At 33.4% G+C, this 24,605-nt stretch overlaps 1 protein-coding gene across 2 annotated transcripts in view; it reads right to left on the bottom strand.

Moving 5' to 3' along the window:
* LOC118204417 (pancreatic lipase-related protein 2-like) overlaps positions 1–23,427 on the bottom strand; it is a 33,406-nt gene extending 9,979 nt beyond the window's left edge. The window contains exons 1-4 of one of the 2 annotated variants that reach the window (XM_035376748.2): positions 23,272–23,427; positions 15,503–15,798; positions 6,800–6,946; positions 4,028–4,133 (exon numbers count right to left, since the gene is read on the bottom strand). In XM_035376748.2, the coding sequence (XP_035232639.1) occupies positions 4,028–4,133; positions 6,800–6,946; positions 15,503–15,798; positions 23,272–23,335 (613 nt within the window). In that variant the 5' untranslated portion in view covers positions 23,336–23,427. The remainder of the gene's footprint in view (positions 1–4,027; positions 4,134–6,799; positions 6,947–15,502; positions 15,799–23,271) is intronic. The other variant, XM_035376754.2, reaches the window with a different exon arrangement.
* Between the last annotated feature and the right edge of the window lie 1,178 nt (positions 23,428–24,605).

Here is a 24,605-nt window from a genome sequence, read left to right as displayed (position 1 = left end):
TTTTCGCAACTGTTGCTCGTACACATATACTTCCAACCACAAAAATGTCGTAAATGGTGCAAATATAATTTTTGGTACTTTTCCGTTTTGCTTGCGCAAACGATAAAGTCACCAATAATGGAACAACTGATGCCAAACGGAATATCTTCGCTGGTAACCTTAACCTTTTACCCTTCATTTTCAAAACAAGTCGCAGCCATTTCTTATCAGATTGGTTGTTTCTTTCAATACTGGCATACAATTACATAGAATTTTTACAAAGATAATTAAATTTTATGCCCTAAGACATTCGCGGTAATATGTTTAGAGTTTCCGATACAGTCTCGAGCGCTGGAGATCATTTTTTTTTTCCTTACAATGTTGCCACTGCTTGCTTTGAAATTGTTGAGTTTTTTAATGAAACATTCCTTAAAATTTTACAAATATGAAATAGACAATAAAACAAATTCCAGGTTCCCCTGTTCGGGTGGAGGACTGTCTTATTCAAAATCTGATGACTCTAGCAACTGTTGTTTTTGCACAGTGCAAATAACATGCATACATTCATTCGGATTCTTCATTATTTAATTTCTTTAATTATAATACAGAACTCTAATATTTGGTGGAAACAATTTGAAAAGCGAAACGCCATTTATAGTGAACCAAAGCAAAATGCTAAAACGAAATTAATAGCTCTTCTGGGCTAAAATATTTAAAAAAATTTTAATTTATTGAACTTTTTGTACAAATACTAGACTGTGATTCTAAACTAATAAAACTTCGTGGGAATAAGAAGAAGGTGTTTTCAAATTTTTAGAGTGACAAATTTTTTTTTAATTTATTTTTTCGATAAAGAATTCAAAAAAGCAAATGTTTATTAACTGAAATGAGAAATATCATCTGCTGCTTTTACATTTATTTGTTTTTCAAAATATTGCATGAAACAAACTTTGGCTTGAAGGACACGTTTTTACGCTTTCCGAAAAGAATTATCGCTATTCCATAATTCAAAAATTTCGTAAAATGCATGGTATTAAAATTCCCAAGAACAAAATAATCAGTTTGATTAATCCGAAGCGGAAGAATTTTCAAATGCTATTTCTAATACCAGGAAACGCTACGTACTTTTTCTAAATTTTTGGTAACGAGAAAATTCTCCGATGCAGAAATCAATTCCCAAGTCTTTAAATACATCTGTAGCAACAACAGACAAATTAACAAACCAAAATTTACAACTTAAAAACATAACGTACAAAAGCTTAAGGCAAGTGACTTAGCTCGTACCAGTAGATAAATGAAAGTATTTACCAGGAGATAAATGAAAGTAATTCTTGATGAAGCATGGGTTTTCCTAAATGTCTGCAACAAAAAAAAAAAAAAAAAAAAAAAAAAAAAAAAAAAAAGGCCTACTTATTACGGAAAACGAAGAGAAAAAATTGTACACATCTGGCCTAGTCAATGCAAGGTCTTGTTTGTAGTTAGGACTATATGATTATCATACTATTCTCGTAAAGCGCAAAATATGAAAAGTGGCAAAAAATGTTAAAATTAATTCAAGGTACAATCAAGAGAAAGTTTTTCATTCGAAATTTGTAGGAGAAATTTCATTTCTTTGTCCCAATGACTTTAAAAGAACGAAATTTCATCAAGACAAAGCACAAAGTCATACTTCGAAAAATGCCACTACATTCCTTGAACAAATGAAGACTGATACGCGTATTGCAAATATACCTTTTTAACCTTTTACTGCTAAGTACCCTGAAGTTTTACCTATGGACCTATTGCCTCGGCTTTCTTGAAAAGAGCTTTTTCTAACCGCAAATCTACTACGATTGATGAACTCTAGGAAGTAATGGAAGAGGAAGGGAAACCAATAACCCTGAAAATTTGAAAAAATCTCTTTTACCATGGAAATCACAACGTAGATTTATAATCTATAATAAAGACTATGGGATCGAACATTTTTAGAGCTGCTCTTTACATATTAAACATTAGTTAAACAGCCCCAAACTTATTCTAAAAATGTGTAAACACTATGTGTAAACTAACTGTAATTTTAGAAAAGAATTATATAAATTACTTGTCTGAAAATTTTTTGTGTTCAGCAAATGTAGCAAAATTTTTTATTAAAGACAACAGAATATTATTAAGGCCATTTATGCGAAAAATAAATCAACCTTGAATTAATCTAATTTATTTATTAACCGACCTCTCATTGTAAATTTAACAGATGCTTAAGTTCACAAATTTTGAAATTAAATATCTTGGTCAATGTTTCTCCTACGGCAATCAAATGTTTTACATTGTTTTATTTTCTATACCAGGTATATAATTTTCCTAAATATATGTATAGAGACCGAAGGAACATATAAAATGATAGATTTCATAATTTACAAAATTGTTTTCTTTAACTTTAAAAATAACAAAACAAAATTTTTTGAGTCGTTTAAGACATCATTCCAAATGGAGATATGTATCTATCGAAAAAAAAAAAAAAAGAAAAAAAAGTTGCGAAAATAAATCCCGGATAAGGTCTTGTTTGCATATGATGCACATTTGTGTTGTATTTACAAATAACATAATATTCGCTGTTTGTAAAAGGTAAAAGCTGCATGAGATTTTTTATTAGTCCAAAGGGGCTTTGTCCCTGAAGGACTATTGTTTTCGATTTGCGATTTTGCGTTGGTTCACTATAAATGTCCGTTTCACTTTTCAAACTGTTGCCACCAAATGTTAGAGTCCTGCAATGTATTTGAAGAAATTAAATAAGAAAAATCTGCATAAATGTATGTATATTTCTCGCATTGTGATAAAACAACGGTACATAGAGCCATCGAATTTTGAATGACGTAATCCTACTGCGAATTTGGGCATGTGGAAGCCAAATTTGAAATTTGGAACTTGTTTTGTTATCGATTTCATATTTTGTAAAATATTAACGGATTTTTGATGAACAAACTCGAGGATTTCAAAGCGAGCAATCGCAACGTTGTACAGGAAAAACATTTTTATCTACAGCGCGCGAGACTCTGTATCGGAAATTCTAAAAACATACTCAATTTAAAACTATTTTGCGACATTGCTCTTGAACTGGGTTTTATGATTTAAGTGCGAATAACGTGATATTTAATAAATACAGATAACAAACGAAATGTTAAAAAAAGTCCCTTTGGATGTAATTTAAAATCTGAAACCTTTCAGATTTTATTTATTTATTTATCTATTTTTTTTATTTTATTTTATTTTTATTATTACTTTTTTTTTTTAATCATGAATGAGAATGTTCCTTCCTCGTTTTACCTGAGGATCTTAATAATACTGACAATGAGTCTTTGCAGCGGCCGAGCTGTAAAGTCGCTGAACATTGGTAGTTCTTTCGGGGATCGAATCCCGATGAACGGACTGTCTCCGCGCGCGTTTTAGTAGTATTCTTCATGTGTAACGTGTATACGAGCCAGTTTTCCTTACAATCATTCCCGAAGGCATCCCTTCCTGAAGATAACCCTTAAGTGATTTACCATAACCAATCAAAACAAACTTAATAATGACAAACAGTTTTAGATGAGTTGCATCAATGGCCACTTAATTTATGAAATTAAATACTAAGTATCACATATCAAGTATTTTAGACTTGGCAAAATAGTTTTTATAGAGAGTAAGTTAAAATTAAGAATTATCTCACGCAATTGCCTCAAAACGAAGTGGGTGTTATTAATAATAACCTGCAGCAGAAACTTGATAAAAAAGCTCCAGGAAACAGTTGATTTCATCATTTTAGTATAACGAAGTATCCTCAAGTTTCAAGAAACGTTCTGTTCGAAATTGTAACAGCACGCTCAAATTACCGAAAGTTGTTATTTTTCTGGGCACCATAAATAGTTATCAAATGAAGCTACAGAGTACTGTCAAATAAAATTCAGAAGCTGTTCGTAGAATACGACACATGCCTTAATGAATGTAAAAAAATGTGCTGAAATGTAGGTGAAGATCCAGGCTTTCCTGTCAAAGTAAAGCTTATATGCGTTCAAAATGATGTGAAAATAATCACCTGTAATTCTGTGCACTTTGAAAATGGCTCCTATTCGAGCGGCAAGTTGTGCACCGAAACTGTGTCCTATGACATAGAATTTATCGTAAGTAATTCCAGTTTGGTCCTGTTAAAAAGAAATTAAATAAAATAATCATGTATTGCATACAACACTGCCAAAGAATAAACTTAAAAGGATTTTAAACTATTAAGCAGTATTTCCCGCCGTTTTACGAAAAACTTTCTTAACCCTCTATTATCATTCAGGTTTCTAAATCGACAGGCAATTCATTCCCACAATATACGAAAGCTAGCATTCTTGGGCAGGATGTTTTCTTGGATCAAATGAGCTGCGTTATAATTTTGCTTTTTACATGGAAAATTTCAGGGGAAAAAATCCTATTTGAGCTGAAAATTTTGCCATCATGAATGGGATGCTCGTAGAAATTAGAGCAGCCAAGTGGTCGTAAAATCTTGACCGCTTGCTAGCTTAGTTCGCTAAGTTAACTATTCATTATTTAAATTAATTATAAATTCTCTTGTTTAATTATGCATTCCTTTAGCTTGGGCTAAACTGTGAATTATGTAAACTAATTATATATTGTTTTGTTCAAACATGTACTCCTTTTCCTAAGACTAACTTCCGCATTGTTTTAAATCTTATTCGGGAAACTTATTAAATGTTAACAGTGTAAACTCTGATTAAATAAAGGATAAATTATCTAATCAGTTACTATTTAAATGTGTGCCAAAAGAGGAGTATCTAAATTAGTAAATGAATTAAGACTAAAATCTAGAAACTTTCATTCCACTAGCAAAGTATTGAACATAAGATATCGAAAAACTGAATTCGGTATTCTAATCAGCACCCTGTGATAACATTCGTGAAGAAAATTGTGAATTCTTAAAGGTATATCTATAACCTCAAACAGAAAACATGTTAAGTAATTTCTTAATAATTTTCGGCATGTTAATTTTAATAAAAAGGTGGTTCGAGGCAAGAAAAATTTAGAACTCTCTTCTGTGTAAGACAGTCAGGGAATTTCAAAGGATTTTCTTTTACATACCCACTACATCTTTTTTTTTAGTGTCACTAACAGAAAAAGTTAAACAAAAGCAGGACAAAAGAGTGTATAGAGAAACAGGGAAAAAAACTAAAAATTTCAAATTACAATCTGAAATATCAGAAAGTGCAGTCCTAAGGTTTCAAGAAAAGTATAGCAGCACTTTCATTTTCATACAACGCATAAAAAAATAAGTTACATAAACACTGTAATAATGATTTAGGGGCTCCAAACGGGGTCGGTATTGACCCTCCCGTTAGTCGATGTAATTTTGTGGCGATCAGTTATGATCAAGGGGTGGACAGCTGAATATGCACTGACAATTCATGGGCATGGTTAAAATCCCATTGATTAAAATCTATTTATAGAATTAAAAAATTAATTTTTTATTGATATAAATCTATATCATATAATAAATAAGAACCCATATAGAATAAATACAAGTGGAAAGTGTATTCAAATATGAGGCAAGAAGAGTTGATTTCATTGAAGGAAGATGTTCAAGCACAATTCTTATTCAAAACACATAGATTTTGAATAGGCTAAGATTTTGAAATTAAAAGTGATCCGACAGAAATATTTCCAAATAAAAATTGTTACCTTTACCCTCTTCTTACCTAATAGAAGCAGCCTTTAATCAACTTAATAATAATTTACTACAGAAAGCGAGAAACAGGTTGAATATTTTTGAACGAGACGATTTAAGAATAAGTTAAACCTTTTTGCGCCAAATATTAAACAAATTGCACCAATACATCAAGAAAAGCCGTCATATTTAATAAAACTCAAACTTCCGTGCAATTAGAATCTATGATTTTCTTCCCCGGAATTTATTTATATTCGTAACATTAAAAATAACAACATACAAAAAAGTAATAAAACATAAATTTAATGAACCATTTTTTCAAAACTTTTTCATATTCTTAGTCTAGTTGCTATCTTTAAATTATTTATGGGAAATTATTTGTATTGTTACGTGCGTACGGGTTCGTAATGGACTGAATGCATACAGAACCGATGAGAGCTTGATTAAATTTATTTTTTCAAAAGAAACACTTTACAGTTCTGGAACTTTCCGCAAAAGTACTCGTACAGCTCCTCTTAGTATAACAAAGCACAGTCAGTAGTTACCACTCCAAAGCACATCCAAAGATCGAAAGTCACATAATCTCACAATACTCCGAAATCATCACTAAATTAAATACTGAAAGTTGGCGATATCTCGTCATTTTAGTGAGATAGCCATTTACGTTAATGTTAAATAGACTTGCACCTGTATCTTTATTTTTCCTGCAGAGCTTCGCCTGTTCAGACATTTCATGTTACATTATACAAAAGATACTACGTACAGTTTCACTAAAGATTATTCACATATATGTACAATTCGTAACGGTATTTTGATTATGCTGTACTAATCTGCATATTTAAGAGCAAACTGTAAGAAATCAACGGGGGGGAAAAACGTTCTTTTAAAGGGGGCTGATGTAAGAAAAAGTTTGGAAATCCCTGTACTATTTTGTGTCCATATAATCCCTGTTTGACACAGCAAAATGGGGAAAGAGTACTTTTCTCCTAAGATTTTTTAATTATGATTAATAATATTGTTATATATTCTTATACAATCGCAACTACATTTCTTTATGATGTTTTATTGAAAGTAAATTGTGTCAAAAATTTCCTTAGCTCAGCGAAAATGTAAATATATGTTTACATATGTTGGATATTTTACCTGAATATTCTGGAGAACTGTCACTATCTGCTTTGCAATTAGCTGTATATTTGCTAAAGCGGAGGAGTAGTCAAACTCATGAGCCCAAGAATAATCTGGTAATAAAACGTTGTAATCTCCTTTTTTCAGAAATTCATTCTTATATTCCTATAAACAAGAGCGGAAAATTAAGTTAAATTATTAAAAATCATATAGACACATTAAAAAATCAAGTTACTTGAGCAGCAACACTATTAAAAAAGGCTAAATGATTAGTTTCATGGGAAAAAAAAAGAAAATTGATAATAGCATGCACAACATGAAATCGAAATCGTCAATATCATCAAATACTATTTCAGTAAATTACTTTAATCTGATTTCTTAAAGTGTGTCTACCAAAATTATCGCGGTAAAAACATGGCAGACGAAAGCGTCGTGGAGAATATAACGCAGGGGCAAAAACTTTGTCCTTCAAAACACGTGGAAGAAAAGTAAAGATAAAACATCACAGTTCTAAACATATTTGTATGAAACAACGTCACAAAAAAAGCGGTTTGAAAACATCGCAGTTTTAAAGCATCGTTGCAAAAAATATGGTTGCAAAAATATCATCGAATAACAACAGCATCGCAAATATGTGTTTGTTCAGATTTTAAAATTTGTAAATGTATATTGGCATAATAAATCGTGAACTCAAGAAGAAATGAGAAATATTTTTACCTCTTTATTTCATATATTTGAAATAATTAATAATTTTTGCTAATAAAAGAAATGATTAAAACTGAGCATTCAAAAACTGACAATGAGTAGAATATTAATGCTACGCATAATAGGTATTAAGTTTAATTAATAGTTCACTATTAAAGCTCATTTTATTTAATTAATCTCTCTTGTCTAGTTGTACTGGTAGTTTTCCATGAAAAATATAGTCAAAGAAAGATTTGAAAAGGGAAGATGAATAACTGCAGGAGGTTACTATAATATTATTTCTATTATCATGCAGAAGGTTATCTACATTAGTACATTAGTACTTAAAAATCAATTAATTTAAAATTATGAAATATATAGGTAAAAATATTTTTTCATTTCTTTTTGCGTTGACAATGCGAATGTACGTTTACAATTTTTAAAATCTGAAAACCACAATCTGCAGTGTTATCGTCATGCGATGATTTGTAGGTGCTTTATTTTTATTTATTTATTTTACTTGCAACGATATTTTCCGCGACGATGTTTTAAAACTGCAATGTTTTTGAACCGCTGTATTTTCGACCACGACGTTATAACTGCGATGTTTTTCTTTCCTCTCACGTTGTGTTGTATGACGACGTTTTCACCCTGCGTTCTTTTCTCCGAGACTCTTTCAAGCGCGGTATTTTCACCTGTAACCCTCTTAAAGTGCAGATAAATAGAGGAAGAATGTATACTGTTTAAAATTTTATCTACAGGTTACTTAGAATTAACGAGCGAGATAGATTAATAGCGTGTGAATAGTGTTTTTACAAACAGAAAAAAAAATCAGCCTTCATTTATTTATCAAACAGAAGAAGTGGTCAGTCATATATTAACTTCGAAATAAATTTTGAGAGCATTTTTTATAGCATATTTCCTAATTCAGAAGTCAAACAACAAAAATCAGCGTTAATTTACAAAATTTTGTAAATTAACGCTGATTTTTGTTGTTTGACTTCTGAATTAGTATTTATTCGGCGTGTTATTGTGTCTTAAGCATATTTCCTATTTGAAAGACTATACTTCCTCATAGTTACGAGAACTACAATACCAAAATTAAATGCGCGTGATAGATACTTATATTAAAAATAAAAAGATATAAGTTCATTTAGAGATTCTGCTACTATCCCTTCGGTGTAAGTAAACTGCTCATCGTTTTCTTCTGTTTAAAATTCCATCTAATTATCAAATATACAGTAGATGAAATAGTGCATTGTCTAGTAGGAAATATGAATTAATATTTACGAACAAAGCAGATTGCATCTTTTACGCAACACTATTTTTAAATATATTGAACAATAAAAATGAGTTTTTAAATTTGGTAACCGTAGGACTTTACAATTGCGAGATCACAGTGTGGAATTATATTTGAGTTGAGTTTCACTAACAAAATTGTTTTAATTTATATCTTTCTTTCTGCCTCATTTCGTCACGAGCTAGCTCGTTATGCAAATCTGAGTGGCGAGTAAATTTGTGTGAAATTAGCATAGCTCGTAACTCTATAGGATTCTAGATTAACATTGGCCTGCTTGCCACTCAGCTGATAGCTGCTACCTCGCGTACTGAAAATATATTTGGTTGAGAAGCCTCGTATAAAAAAAGTAGTGCAAACGAAGAACTTGCCCTAGCCATCTCTCTGTCAATTCCATTATCACATCTTTTAAATCATGACTGTGTAAGAATTATGTTAATTTTATTAACAGTTAAATTTTGAGTTAAAATTCCTTTCCCGTCGATTCTTAAGTTCAACTTACTACTTCCGGCCAGAACGTAGTTTTAGAATCACGTCTAAATACATAATGAGGAAGAGCGGTATTTAAGGGAGCAGTACAAGTTCTTCGGTCTTAGAGAGAGATACCAGGTTTTTGGCTGCACGGGTCCGCCTTTCTAGGCTACTCTCTATTAAGCTATTATTACGCTCAGCCGTACTTTAGGTCCTTGATAGCTTCGCAGTCTATTAATGTTAAGGGGCCAACTCGGTTAGAATCTTGATAGCTTCGGCTATATTGTAAGGATCCTAAGTTTTACTAACGTTTATTTTTATTTTAAAACTGTACTATCACTTCTTATTTTCTACTTCCGGCCAGAATTAAATGCTTTAACTTTTTTATGTAAATTGTCTTGCTAACGCCCAAGTATTTAAGTTGTGGCTTTTTGCCAAGAAAGAGAGAGAAGGAGATTTAGGAAGCGAACCGCTTGCCACTGCAGTCTTACGAGGTTTTCCACTCGGTTGCTGTTTACCTTTAAGGCTAGAGGTTTAGCCCTCTTGATATTTGAAAACGTATTGTAGTTTCAACAGCTCGGCGTACTACATACGTACCCTTTTAAATAAAGGCCAGTCTTAGTGCTAGGCATTTGTATATTAGTTCAAAGTTAGCTTTTAGTTAGAGTTTTAGTTAGTTGTTTTATATTTTTACGTTCAGACCACAAGTGGTTGGTCTCTGTATCCCGAAGTTCAGGAGTACCTGTAAATTAATAGAGAATAAAGGGTTTAGTATACCCTTCCTGCTGGTGTCGTCTATTCCACACCATCTGAAACAGAGCTTTAGTAAGCTCACTGTTCTTATTCAGGATACAGTATGTTCCCGAAACAAGTGAAGAGACATACATCTCCTGGCAATATCTCTTTTTAGTTTAAATTAGTATTATTCTTAGTCTCTTAGTTCAAAGCTCAAGTGTCGGCTTTATTGTATACTCCGCCCTTTAAGAACATTTAACTTCTTCCTGGTGCCCTCAAGCGAATTAACCACTACATGTAGAGCAGTGACAGTTTTCCTGACGGCGCAGGGCCATTTTGCAGCCTATCCGTTTCGCTTCGAATTGCACCACACAGATCAGCTCAACAGGTACCATCGATCACTACATGTTCTCATGCGAAATCACCAAAAACCTACATTTCCGGCCATATACAGCTGAAAGTGCCTAGTTATGGTTGAAACTACTCCAAAAGAGTAGCCACTGCGAAACAAATTTAAAACTATCATAGACTACCTGGCAATGAACTGCGAAAATCTAAAAGTAATCTAGAATTAAAAAACGAAACAGCTCTCAGCATAGATCTAGCGGATGAGGGGTAGTATAATGAACTTAATATTTTCTAGTCCCATCTTGCACTGTTCTGCACCAGTAACCTATAAGTAACCAGTAACCTTCTAGTCCGATCTTGCACTGTTCTGCACCAGTACAAAATGCCAAGCAGATATAAAATGATGCCCTGTGTATAAGTGACCCGCATATGGTTTTCAACGAGCACATAAATCTTCAACTCTACGCACTGATTTGTATTTCTCAGCGTCCCCTTCAGTTATCAGGCAGACTATACATAAGTTAATTGTAAGCGAACAGTAAATAAGTGAATAACGCAATCGACTACTATGAATATGACAAGCAAATATTACACAGGAACTCCGCAAATATGTGAACGGCACATAATATTGTACACTGCGCAAGAAAAGAAAAGAAAAAAAAAAAAAAAAAAAAACGAGGGCGGGGGCAGTTCTATATCTGCCGATATCTTCCTTATACAGCATGGGCATTATTTACTCCTAGCGTAGTGATACGCTTTGTATCCTGCATTAAGTTTTTGGTTTGCTTTTGAGCAGTTTATACCCTTTTTAATTTCCTCATTATAGTGTCTGACGCTTCCTGTTTATGAGAGCCATACCCTGTGCATATTTTATTCCCTTACAATATTTAGCTGTGTGGTTGTAGCTCAAATATTTGATGCGCTGTACGATCTTCAAATATTCTGTAATATTATTTCTAATCCACTTGAGTTGAGTTTTCTGTTGAGCAAGTTGAGTTTTCTGTTTTTCATTAGCTTGTCCGTATTTAGATTTCATTAAGAAAAACTATCTCTGCATCTTCGAATTTCATATTTTGGGTTTTAACTAGTTTTTCTAACCTCATCTTTGCCAGTGTCTTTATTCACGTTATATATTATTACTTTTTAATTCAGTTTCTCTGGATATTTCATTGCCAGCACGTCCTTTAGTTGTATGTTTTCTTTAATAGCTTACTCTAGTATTGTTAAGTCATTTTTTTTTTTTTTTTTGGTTACCTCTAACAGCAGTCTTCCATTGCTAATTTTCTTTACACTTTTAACTCCTACCTTAAAAATTTACCTTTCACCTCTTTTAATGTACTGTCCTGTTTTGAGTACACTAATAGAATATGTTCTTGTTCTAATCGACTATTCTCCGACTGTGATCATCTACTATATTGTGAACTGTTTCTTGATTCAGCTGGCGATCTTGCGATTTCTACACAGGATATGCGCTCTTGCACTATGGGTTGCTGAATGAGGTTCTTTAGAATTTAGGAATGTTCGATTTGACCTGCTAGTTTTGAAATATGAGGCCTTTGTGTAGTATTAATTCTTAATAAACTAAAAAAACAAACTCCTGATGATTTTAGCCAATTTCTTAGGAATTCCTTCTTTTATGAGAAATCCATCTGTATTACTCAAACATGTTTGCACTTCCTTCAGCACTTGACTGGCGTTAGCTAAAAGTTCATCTTCTAAGTGCTGCGATCCTAGCTGTTCGTTTGTAGATGCTTTGATTGTAGAGCGCTGATTGATAGCGTTTCGCTATCAAAACGCTGTTGCCTTTCTGGAGAACATTTTGAGGATCTAATAGAATTATTAGTTGTTTCTACATGTGAATCTAGGAAAAATGTGCTGTCTAGAATTGAAATGTTATATACAGTTGCACAGACATTAGCCTATTTTTGAAACAAGAGATGTGAAAAATGAGCAATGCCCTCGCCGGTATTCGAACAACGGGCTTCTCGAATACGCGCCGAGTGTGCTGGCCATTACAACACGAAGGCATACTAAGAAGGAGGGAGAAATACCTTATATACTTCCCCTTTTAAAGGGAAGCAGGAGACGAGAAAAATGTGCAGTACCCTGGCCGGGACTCGAGCCTGGACCTCTCAGATACGCGCCAAGTATGCTACTGTTGCACCACGAAGGCATGCAGAAAGAAGGAAGAAAATACCTTATGTACTTCCCCTTTTAAAAGGCGATTAGGAATTAGGGGTCCCAATCGCCAAACCCTGGTGGTGAAGAATCATCATCCACCACCTTTTTTAGCTTTATTTAATGTTAGTTTATGATGATCTGTATTCTACATTTCCTTTCCAAAAGAGAAGGAATTGTATTTAACTTTCGTCTGTATTTTTTAAAAGTATTTTTGCGTTCTACGGGTTCGTGGGTTTGGAGTGACTGATGACCACACGTCATGAAGAATCAAAACACGATTTATTCGTCAGTATTACACAAGGCAGTTCCAAAGCCGAGTTACAGTAGTAGAAAAACTAGACAAACAACTTTCAGGCTAACAGGCTGTAACGGCTCCCAACTCTGTCGATCGCTCTCGAGCTCAAGACGCTACTACTGAATTCCACATACTTTTACACTGCTGAATTCAAGATACTCTTAGTCCGCGTACAGGCAGGTTATGTATAGCTTTATCTTACCTTCAAGAACATTCCCGAGGAAAACAGGCAGGAGGAGTGCGTTCTAGAATGTTCTCGCTCCGTCTATGGCATATGGCCAACTTTGCCGCCAAATCTTGCAACCCTGCATTTCCTTGCTACTTTCTAGCAAACCTAACCGCGATTTGCGGGAATGCTATTCTACCTCAGCTGGGTATTTCACAATATATTCACATTACTTTTAATTTGTTTTAATGAGACTGTGCATTAAACAATATTAAATATACATGGCATTCAAAAACAAGGTTTCCATATCAGGTGTCTTTTCTTTAAATGATAATCTTGACTTTTACTTCTAATTGAAAATGTTTTAAAAATATGGTCATGAATTTTATGTAAATTTATGTATTTTATGTAATTGGAATTAGGAATATCTCGTATAAAACCTAACTCAGGTGTTCTCCACCAGAGTGCAATTTCATAGTTTCAGGAGAGAATGTAGTCACATGTTATGCATTTAATTTTAGTTTATGCATATAAAAAACTACTTTCATTCAAGTTTTGTTATTTATACACATTTTCTATATTTTTCTTATTTAATCTATAGTACATATTAAAAATATGAAAAATTTAAGAAAAATGTATTTTTCGAATTTTGAAAAGAAGGGTGGAGACGATTGATTACCTAGCATTGGTGAAAGTGATGTACAGGGCAAAAAATCTTCTCATATATAAAAAACAAATACTCCATGTCCTCACTACAAAATTCGAAAGTTGGCGCGCATATCTGTGATATTCGCGAATACATGTATGCAATATTTTATTATAGCATAATGAACACACCTGATTCTGTTTTTACACGACTTACGTTCTTAAAGAATATATATAAAAACATTCGGTAAAAAAAAAATTGCATTTATTAGAGAGAAGAAAATTAGTTCTAAAAATCATCAAAAATAATTAAACCAAATCTTTTGAAAAATATTCATATTAAGCTTAACAAAATGCATGCTATAATGAAATGTATAAAAGTAAATTTGCATTTCAAGTGAAAAAATGTTTCAGGACCCCCCCCCAAATACGACAGCTATAACCAGAAATATTATGGATATAATCTTCTGTCGTTTGTCATTGTTATGACTAATCTTGTTCGTCTGATATCAGAGCAAGCCCACAAAATTTATTGTGACAAGGAGGCAAGATTAAGCCTGTCGTGTGCAAGAACCTTGGGCACCATACAGTTGACATGGTCCGAGGGTCTCCCACCTCTCTTGCCCTACCACACCCTATTGAGAGGAATTTTGGGTCGCCGCATATTTAGAGTGCCCCCTGCCGCACAGACACTTTACATTTACAAACGTACATGCCTTCTCCCGGATTCGAACTAGGGCCCTTCTGTACGGCAGTCAGCGCCGCTAACAACTACCCCGGCTGGGCGGCTATCATCTTCTTCCTCTACTAATGAAATTCTTTCTGTGATCAATGTCAGCACGTGCTCTTAACCAATCTCAGCACAAATTTCGTCTGGTGTTGATGTTTCACCGGTTTTGCGAAAGAATTTTATTCTTTATCTTTGTATTCGTGTTTTGGTTAGGTCGTTATATAATTCTCCGTAAAAGGTCATCAAGGACTTCCGTTCACACTGAGACTTCACAACGTGTTAATCATTAAAGTTATATTTGGCAAAATGATTAACCGATTTTCTAACCAGTTTTCACTTTCTTTTATTCTTTTTTTAAATTTACATTTAGAAGTGTATCATTTTCTTCATTAGCATTTCGTTCTGTTAGATAAGGAATTTGACTAATCTTTCATTTTATCCTCCGTTAAAGCTTTGTTGACTAATAATTCATCAATATCTTCAACCGATAGATCGTTAAATTCTTCTCCACTGATTATGTGTGTCATTGTAATAATGCTGCGATATTCAATCACAATAGAGATAATGGTATCTTTGCTTTAACACGTTATGGCTAAACTGCTTTTCAAAACGCGCTCAAATTTCCTAGTTTTAATTCAGTTAACGCTAATTCAACTTGATTGATATAATCCATAACTGTGATTTCTTAAAATTTAGCTTGGTCAGCTCATGTGAAATGAAAATGACACTCGTAAAAAAGAGAATATTTATTTTGAAATTCGGGTTAAATCAAATTCGTGTAAAAGATTTTCATGTAAAACAAAATTAGGTATACTTCAGTAATTGAAATGTTTGCTCTATAGGACCATATAAAAAGTAACATTTCATATTTACCGGATCCTCTTTTTTTCAAATTGAGGAAGGATTTCCGTAAAAGTTTTTATCTTATTTTTAAAACATTTAGTAAATGGAATAGCACGTCAAATACTCGTATAAAGCTTGCAACGTTTCGAATATAAACTTGAACGTTTTCGAACGTCGTATAACATTATGATTAAAAGATCTCAAGGAATGATATTGACGCAATAATTTTTACACTTACAATACGACGTAACAGTTTTTATACTTTCGACATTATTCGTAGGACATTAATTAGTAATATTAATTGGTATTATTTCTAGTTTTCTTACCCTTGGAAATGCATTGTCACATACACCGGACAAAAACCCTGGGAGGAAAATTATAAATGTTTTACTGGGATCAAAGTTTGTACTGCTTGGTAATTTGCCACCACATTTATGGAGCAACTCTGGCTTGTCCCAGTTCCTCCTTGTAAAGAGGTAGAAGTAAGTATCAGCCTTAGTATCATTCCTGACCGACCGAGAGAGATCTTTATAGACATCTGTGAATTCTTCATTGCAGTCTTTCTGTTCTTCGCTGAAACATTTAAATCGTAATGATAGCATCGAATTGAAGGGATCATCACCTGCAATTATGAAAATAAAATTTGAAATAATAACTGATTTAAAAGTCTATGCAAGCGAAGCAACTACTTTATAATTGTCTGCTCATAAAATGTTTGATTTATAACTCTAATATTTCTGAATATCATCTCCAAATATGGTAGTGTTCCATGATATGGTATGTTTAGAAATAACATAACTAAAACGTTTGAAATCGGTAGCGGACACTTAGCCGACAACCACTTAGCCGATGGGACACTTAACCTACACCAGTTAGCCGACAAGACATTTAGCCGACAAGGACACTTAGCCGACATGGACACTTAGCCGACAGGATATTTAGCCAACACGGACACTTATCCGACAGTACGTTTAGCCGACAAGGACAGTTAGCCGACAGAACATTTAGCCGACAAGGACACTTAGCCGACAGGACACTTCGCCGACATGACATTAAGCCGACAATGAGTCTCGTTCTCCTTTCCCTGTCAGGAAGCAGAGTGATTCGCCCTACTCCTCGCCATATTGGAACTACTTTTTTATCTAAAATGCTATTTACACCCTAAGAATGCTATAATATTTACAGGTTAGGCATCGCATATTTATTAATCTGGGATAGGGCTCCGGCACGGGAATTCGTACCTTGCGGCTTGCGGCCACATAACAGAAGTAGGTTTGGTTTGTGTAATTACGGCAAAGCCAGGAGCATTTGAGAATGCATTTTGCTCATAGATCATGTAAACAGGAAATTAATGCTAACGATGCAATGTTTTAAATTTTACTAATTGAAAAAAACCGTTAAAAAATTAAGAATTATAAGTAAAAGAAAACAAACATATAAATTGAATAGTGTTTCACCATAGTTATTTTAATTTCTGGATTAGGTTACTGGGTGTTAAAATAATCTGCTAAGTAAAATTGCCACATATTGTAAGCTTACTAGTTTTCACTGTGCATGGTAGCATAAATCCTGATTAGCTTATTAAAGTGTTCCATACACAAATATATACGAGTTTCTTATACCAATAACACCTAACTTGTTCCTGGCATTAAGTTTTTATCTAAAAGCACTTACTGGCGTTTGATTTATTTGTAGTTGTTGCAGCCGAATGTAAAAATGTTTTATTGTATTAATAAATTATGTAGATTTAAAAAATTTTGAAAAAGTAAAGAAAATCATGCAAGTAGTAAGTAAAGCAAATCACAGCAAAAAGTAAAGCAATCCACAGCAATATATTGTCAAACACATGACACATGATTGTGAAATTGTGAAATTTTTTTTCAGAAATCACATAATAGCCTAAAACATTTGATTTCTTCAAGTAAACTCTTAAATAGACAAATTCTTGTTTTTCTCTTTTTTATTTCATTACTTTAGCACTTATACTTCTCTTAATAATAATAATAATAAAACGGAGCAATGTTTTTTAATGATTTATGTTTTATGTTCTTAAGTATAAACATACGTATGTATACAAGTAAATTTGTACTTCTGGTTGTGAACATGTCAGTTCTCAAAATGTTGAGCAAAAGAGCCAGTAAATTTATATCCGAATGCCAGGAGTGAATGCGGATTGCTTTATCCATCAAATTGATGATTAATCATATTCTTTACATAACTGTATTATCAACTTTTTGATTGTACTTCAATAACCAAGTGTTGTCTTCAAATAACTGAAGCGAAAAATATTTAGGATGTAGAAATTATATGTTACTTGATGTGTGCATTTGGCATATGATAAGCAACAAACATATGCTAATTGTTTACACTTTCAAACCTTTGCTAAAGCATCCATGGCTCTTTTTTGCTCAAAAGGGTTTTTAATTTCGTTTTGGGATTTTGCCGTTTAAAGTGGATTAAATGGCTGTATCCCTTTTCAAATTATTGCCACCAAATATTATCTCTTTGTATAAGAAATTAAATAACGAAGAATCTACATGTAGCAACAGTGTTTGAAATAAAATATTTTCATCTCCAACACACGAGATTATTGCCATTTGGGAATGTAAGATTTTTATCTTTTAGTATCGAATATTTTCTGATTTTGCTATTGAATTGAATTTTATATGGCCTAAATGCAAAAAATGTGATATTTAATAAAGTTTATAATAAAAACAGGAAAAGAAAATTTAACATTGATATGATGAATAAGAAAAGAGTGAAAAAATAGAAAAATGTATGCTAACATTTAACACTACATCGGGAATTTTAAACATATCCTGCTGTTAAGCTTTTAAAAAGTGTGTGGTTGTGTTGTTGAATTGTATGTGGTGCAAATGCAAAGAAAACTAGGCTTAATAATAATGCTAAAAGAAAAAAAAATGTTAGTAGAAGTGAGTGCAAGAGCAGACTGGTAGACTGCTAGGTCAGAGTGTAAAAAACCCTGATAAACTCTTGCTTGAGTCCACCAGCAGCTGAGCGGCAAAGTTGCTGAACACTGGTCATTCATTTCGGGGTTTTTCCCAAATGTATGTAAGCCAAATTTCTTTAAAGTGTCCTCCACGAAGGCATCCCTTCTCTTAGGCAGATAGCCCTTGAGTGCTTTGCCATGATTAAAAAGCGCGCTTGTGTATGCCATGAAATTCGAGGCAGCCCAGCAAGAAACTCGTGGAGACCGCCACCCAATCAAATCTTCTCAAGTCCAAGAACCAGTAAATCAAGTGACTGCTCGTCAAGACGAATTAACCAGACAAGTCAATGCCTTGAGACGGAATAGGAGTGACAAGAAACCAACCGTTAAGTGCTGGAGCTGTGGTGCTGAAGGCCACATACGACGGAACTGCAGAACACCCCAGGGCACGGAAGTTAAGACCTCTCTCTGGAAGAAGCAGGGAATCTAATTAGTTTCCGTCTTGCGGGGCGTAGGTTACCAGACAATTAGAGGCCCTATTTTAAAACACTTCAGATTCTGCAATGAGTGGCGGCAATGATGGGCCCTTCATCATGGGACATATCAATGAAGTTCCCTGCAATATCAATATGACTAATGATGGTAACGTTGACAGGAGCCAACGTTACTATCATCCGAAATGATTTGGCTCAACAACTGGAACGTAAACTTATCTGGACGCCGCCCTGCGTTACCTTCCAGACTCTGTTCGGCGAGAAAATTAGGATTTTTGAAGTAGGAAACACGAAAAATGAGCAATGACCTCGCTGGGTCTCGAACCTGGAACTCTCCAATACGCGCCGAGTATGCTAACCGTTGCATCACGAAGGCGTGCAGAAAGGAGGGAGAAAATGCGCTGCAATTGGATGTGGCCTGTTATGACCATAAGACCAACTTGTTGATTAGGTGGGTCGGGCTGCGCCTTCTTCTGGTACACTTCCCCATTTAAAGGGGACTGGGGATTAGAGGACCCAGTCGCCAAATCCTGTGATGAAGAATCATCATCCATCACCTTTTCTTAGTTCGGGCGCCAATACAGAACAATAGGTTATTTTGAAGCAGGAGATATGAAAAATGACCAATGCTCTCACCCGGACTCGAACCTGGATCTCTCGAATACGCGCCGAATATGCTAACTGTTGCACCACATGCTAAAAGAAGGGAGAAAATTTGATATACATTCTTTAATTTACGTTTAAAATTAAAACCTTACTTAATTAATCTGAGCTATTTAAAAGCAACGAGCATGAAGTTTTCGTTTATCTTTAATACTATCAATAATGAAAGTTACTATATATCTAACTCACAGGAATAAATATATTTAACTAACATTTTTATAAACGTCATTACTTTAAATAACAAAAAATATTTCTGACACGCTTTTGTAGAATTTCTTGACGAATAATCACGTCATTCAGCTATATTAAATTTCCTGTCCACTTCAGATTTCATTATTATTATTCAAGAAAGGTATCAAATTAATAAGGCCTTAAATAATTTATAGGAAATCTAATTCTTATCCTATAAAATTACTTAATTTATAATACTGTTACGAAAACCCCAGCTGTGGGACGATAGCTTCCCCGCAAAGCGGGTTTAGAGTTGCCAGAAAATGGCAGAGACAGGGTTGCCAGATTTGGTGCGAAATCGCCCATTTGGGGACAAAACTGGTTCCAATATGCCATAGACGGAGCAAGAACATTCTAGAACGAATTCTTACCGGTTTTAACCGCTGAATTTTCTTGAAGGCACGTCAGAAAGTATATAAACCCTGCCTGTATGCAAAGTAGCAGTGTGTCTTGAGTTATCATAGTGAGTATTTTGAGTACGTTGAATTCAGTAGTAGCGTCTTGAGCTCCGAGAACAGCCGACTGAGTCGGGAACTGTTCTTTAGAGCCTTGTCGTAAAGCTGGCTTTCACCGTAATAGTTTGATAGTCTGAAGTCTGTGTTGCTAATTGTTTCAGCGTGTTTAACGTAGTTTTTCGACGACTGTAAACGTGTTTTTGGAACTCTCCTGTGTAGGACTGACAAATAAATTGTTCTTTGATTCTTCATCAAGTGTTGTCATCAATCACTCCAAATCCACGAATCCGTAGAACGCAACAATGCACTAAACATTTCCTCTATTATTATAATTTTTTAAATTAAATCTAGTCAGCTTACTAGTCATTGTATCACTTCTATTTTTATTTTTTGTTTATTTATTTATTTATTTATTTTGTTTGGTAATGATATATTCCTATTTTTCTTTCTCTGTTTTACTTACTTTGGCTACTATTTTGCTCCGAAGTAAAACTTAGTAGTAATACCTCAACCCTTTGGTAGATGCCTGTGTTCTTCGGACAGTGTCAAAAACCCCTGTGGTGTCTGGAGAATGGAAGAAATTTTTTCGTGCAGTTTGCTGTATGAGGTCATGAAATTAAACGTGAAGATGGATCATTTTTACCTTTCTTTCACGCAGTCGGGTTAAACGTGACAAATATATTCAGAATAACAAAAGAAAATTTGCTACTTTTTTGAACATGTTAGTAATACTAAGATAAATTTATAACAATTGATTTAATTTATAATAATGAAATTTTAGATATTTCACTTTCTTATTTTCCTCGTTTTCTTAAACGCAAGTTACGTCAAATCCAGAAGAATGAAAATAATTTGAATTATGTGAGCAAGAGATTTAATTATGATGCTTAAATGATGGCTGGTGAAGATTACTTTCTGTATCAGCGGTAATAGTCGAATGTGATCTATGGTATTCAAAATATTTCCAGTTATCTATCTAGTCTAGAAACTGGATAGAGATCTGATTTAAGACAGTAGTTTTTTATGCTGCATAAGTGTTTTATATGCTATCACTGCCATGACGCAATTTTAATTTCTGAATATGCAATTAAAGGCTAAGTAAATTTATTTGCTGTTATTTCAATCGTTAAATTTTTTTAGCATCTGTATTCACCACTACATTGACTATAGCTTAAATTAGGAGCTACGTTGAAAATAATTTGGCTTAAGAGCTTTAATAGAAAACTACAAACCTAGCATTAAAAGTGCTTATAAGCCTCGAACATCAATTTTTTTATGTCCGTAATACTTTTAAGTATTAGAACCCAACGTTATCGCCATGTATTAATTTCAAAGGAATAATTTAGCATTTAAGTATTTCTATAGTTTTCTGGGTTGCTTGGGAGGTTTGGCGATTGGATTTTATATTTCATTTATTTCCTGTCTTTACAAACAAAAGCTTATTGTCAGAAGTTACTCGATTAACTTTGCAGATGCTAATTCAAAATATTTTCTTCCACATGGTTTTGATAGACTTAATATTAACAAATGAAAAAATATATATATTCGTATTATCTGAAGATATGAATACAATATTTGAAACATTAAAACATTCGTCTTAAAGGAACGTAAGCAAAAAAATCAACTTCGTAACTATTGGAAAAGGTAAGTTTTCTATAATATCTCGCCTGGTCTATATTTAACAATTTTAAAATTTAGCATTAATAACATTAAAATAATCTAAATGTATGATGTTTCGTTTTGCGCTACAGTCGTTTACTGAATTCGGTAATTGTAGTAAATAACTGTTTGCTACAGTTATTTACTAAATTCAGTTTTGCAAAATAACACTTTAAATAAATTTCTTTTTTCGTAGAACATTTTCTCATGCCATGTAAAAGAACGATAGCATTAATTGATTTAAAATATAGAATTCAAGTTTGCGAAATTAATTGCATATTTTGTAGTCACTTTGAAATGAAATATGAAATATTAAAAGTGATTTTCAGCCTTTAACTGTAACGTAGTTTTTTAATAGAATTTTTTTTCCATTTACTGGAGCATTTAAATTTTCCAGTTACATATATATTCCATTTTGCCGTACATATCTAAAAGGCGGATATGTAATAATTTGATATAAAAATGTCATTTTCACTTTTAATCATAACATACAGAACATTTTTGCATAGATCTATATAAAAAATAAGAGATTAAAATATGTACGTTTTACGAAAAATGCAGTAAAAACGTAAATGAAGATTTATGCAATTTTTTTACTAAAAATGTGCATTTATACATGGTAAAGAGGAGAGGACATTGAACTAAATTTTTACCAAAATCATTCGCATTTGCAAAGAAAAAATAGAGAAGATTTAGATAAATTACTATCAAATACATACGTTTTCTTACCGTAAAATACGTAGAATATCTACTGAAATTTCTATGAAATACATACATTTATATACAGTAAAAAATCGGGAAGATTTACGTAAATTTTTACTAAACATATACGAATTTATGAAATTTGTGAAGCAAAAAATTGGAGAAATTTACATATACCTGATAAATATACGTACATTTTTACCAAAAATATGCATAAATCCCTGAAATTTACGTATATTATGCGTAAAAGTCACGAATGAACCTCAATCTTTCGCATAAATATACCTAAATTTTACGTAAAACTTACATATATTATCACATAAAAATATACGTAAATATTTACTATATTTTCCTGGACACTTTTTATGATATTTTTACGTTCAGCTTGAACGTTTTTATACGACGGGACATTCGTAAACTTCCCGTATTTTTCTCGTGCAATTTACGAATGCATGCTGCTGGGAATATAGGTAATTAGATAATGTTGTAGAGACATTAGGTATTTTTTGAAACAGGAGAAATGAAAAATGAGCAACGCCTTCGCCGGGAATCGAATCACGGACCTCTGGAATACACGCCCAGCGTGCAGAACACCACACCACGAAGGCATGCCAAGATGTCAGGAGAAATATCTTATATACTCCCCCTTTTAAAGGGCGACTGGGGTTTTTAGGGGATCCAATCGCCAAATCCTGGGTGATTAGAATCATCAACCACAACCATTTTTAGCTCGGGCGCCATTGTAGAGACATTAGGTATTTTGGAATCAGGAAAGATGAAAAATTAGCAACCGCCTCCGCTGGGAATCGAACCACGGACCTCTGGAATACGCGCAAAGCGTGCAGACCACCACACCAAGAAGGGACGCCAAGAAGACGGCAGAAATATCTTATAATGTTTTATGGCTATATATATAAATCAAGGAATATTTTCTAACTTACCTTGAACTTTTCCATTTAAAATGCTGAAAAAACAGATTAAGCACAAAAAGTATCCGAACTGCATAACGTCTAGAAAAAAGAAGTTTTGCTCTTTATGAACGTAAAAAATCTCGCGAACCTTTAAATAGCTCCATTTGGTGCCTTGAAAAGAATGAAGGATTACAGCTGAGCATACAGACGGCTGCCTATTTAATACACATATAATGAAGCGAAGTGAACTAGGGAATGTAATGAGTATTTGATCTACCGCATCTGGAAACATGAAACTACAGTGATAAATATTTCATCGTTTTTATAGAAAAGCACAAATGCATGTAAAGACATAAAAAAGAATCTGTGCCGAATAAATTACGTCCAAGAAGTCGAGTAAAATCAGACCCATTAAAAGTGTAGACTGACTATTATAAAGAATCATACTGTTTATATAAAAAAAAGGGTATTCCGACAAAAAAGGGAGATTTAATATGCCGAATATTTTTTTGGTAATATGCTGATTTTTTTTTATTTTTTTATTTTTTATTTATTTATTTATTTTAGAAAATGGACAACATTTTCACATACTTACTAAATATTCCGATTCAAGAATCAAACATAATGTTTGAAGTACGCTTAACATAACTTGCTCTGCAGCACCGCAGCCTTTAAATGAAATTCGTAATTACTTTTTCATATATCTACGTATTAATTTTGTTAGTGACACCCTGAATTTCCTCTTAAGTTCTTTCGTTCTAATTTAATTCTAATAATTTCGTTCGTTCTAATAATTTCGTTCTAATACACATTAACAAATCCGTATAGGATTCTAAGTTTCGGACTTTTTGGAGACTTGCAATAACACTATTATTCCCAATGGCGATATTTTCGACAGACAAGATGGGTCGAGAGTGTGGTGATTTAATGTCTTCTGTAAAATCTATATCTTCAATATCAATATCCGAAATATTGTTTCATTAGGTGCACTTTTACCTAATGAAAATCCAATCATCGTTATGTCCAATCATTTTGTTGAATCATTAGGCTATTTGGAAGCAGGAAAGGGGAAAAATTTAGAAAGTCATCCTGAAAACTGAAGGCTTTGGTTTCATGGAGGCCCGCATGGCTTCCAAAATAAATCCGAATCCTTCCATTGGATTCGTGGACGTCTGAGAGACCTGAAAGGTTGGAGGGGTCAACGTAAATTTTCCGGATTCTAACGGCATGGTCCGTTGCAAACTTTTCGGATGCCAATTCTCCACTTTGTAAAGGCTAAGTTGCTATTGAACGTGAAGAATCTTAAGAACTGATAAGCGAATAATTGCTTGAGTTCGTGTGACAAGAAACAACAAGATGGAAGG

The sequence above is a fragment of the Stegodyphus dumicola genome, chromosome 10 (assembly GCF_044657685.1).
Source record: "Stegodyphus dumicola isolate Sdum_Otavi_A_Nest chromosome 10, ASM4465768v1".
NCBI lineage: Eukaryota > Metazoa > Arthropoda > Arachnida > Araneae > Eresidae > Stegodyphus > Stegodyphus dumicola.
Note: the sequence above shows the minus strand (reverse complement) of the source record. Positions and strands in the feature narration are given on the sequence as shown.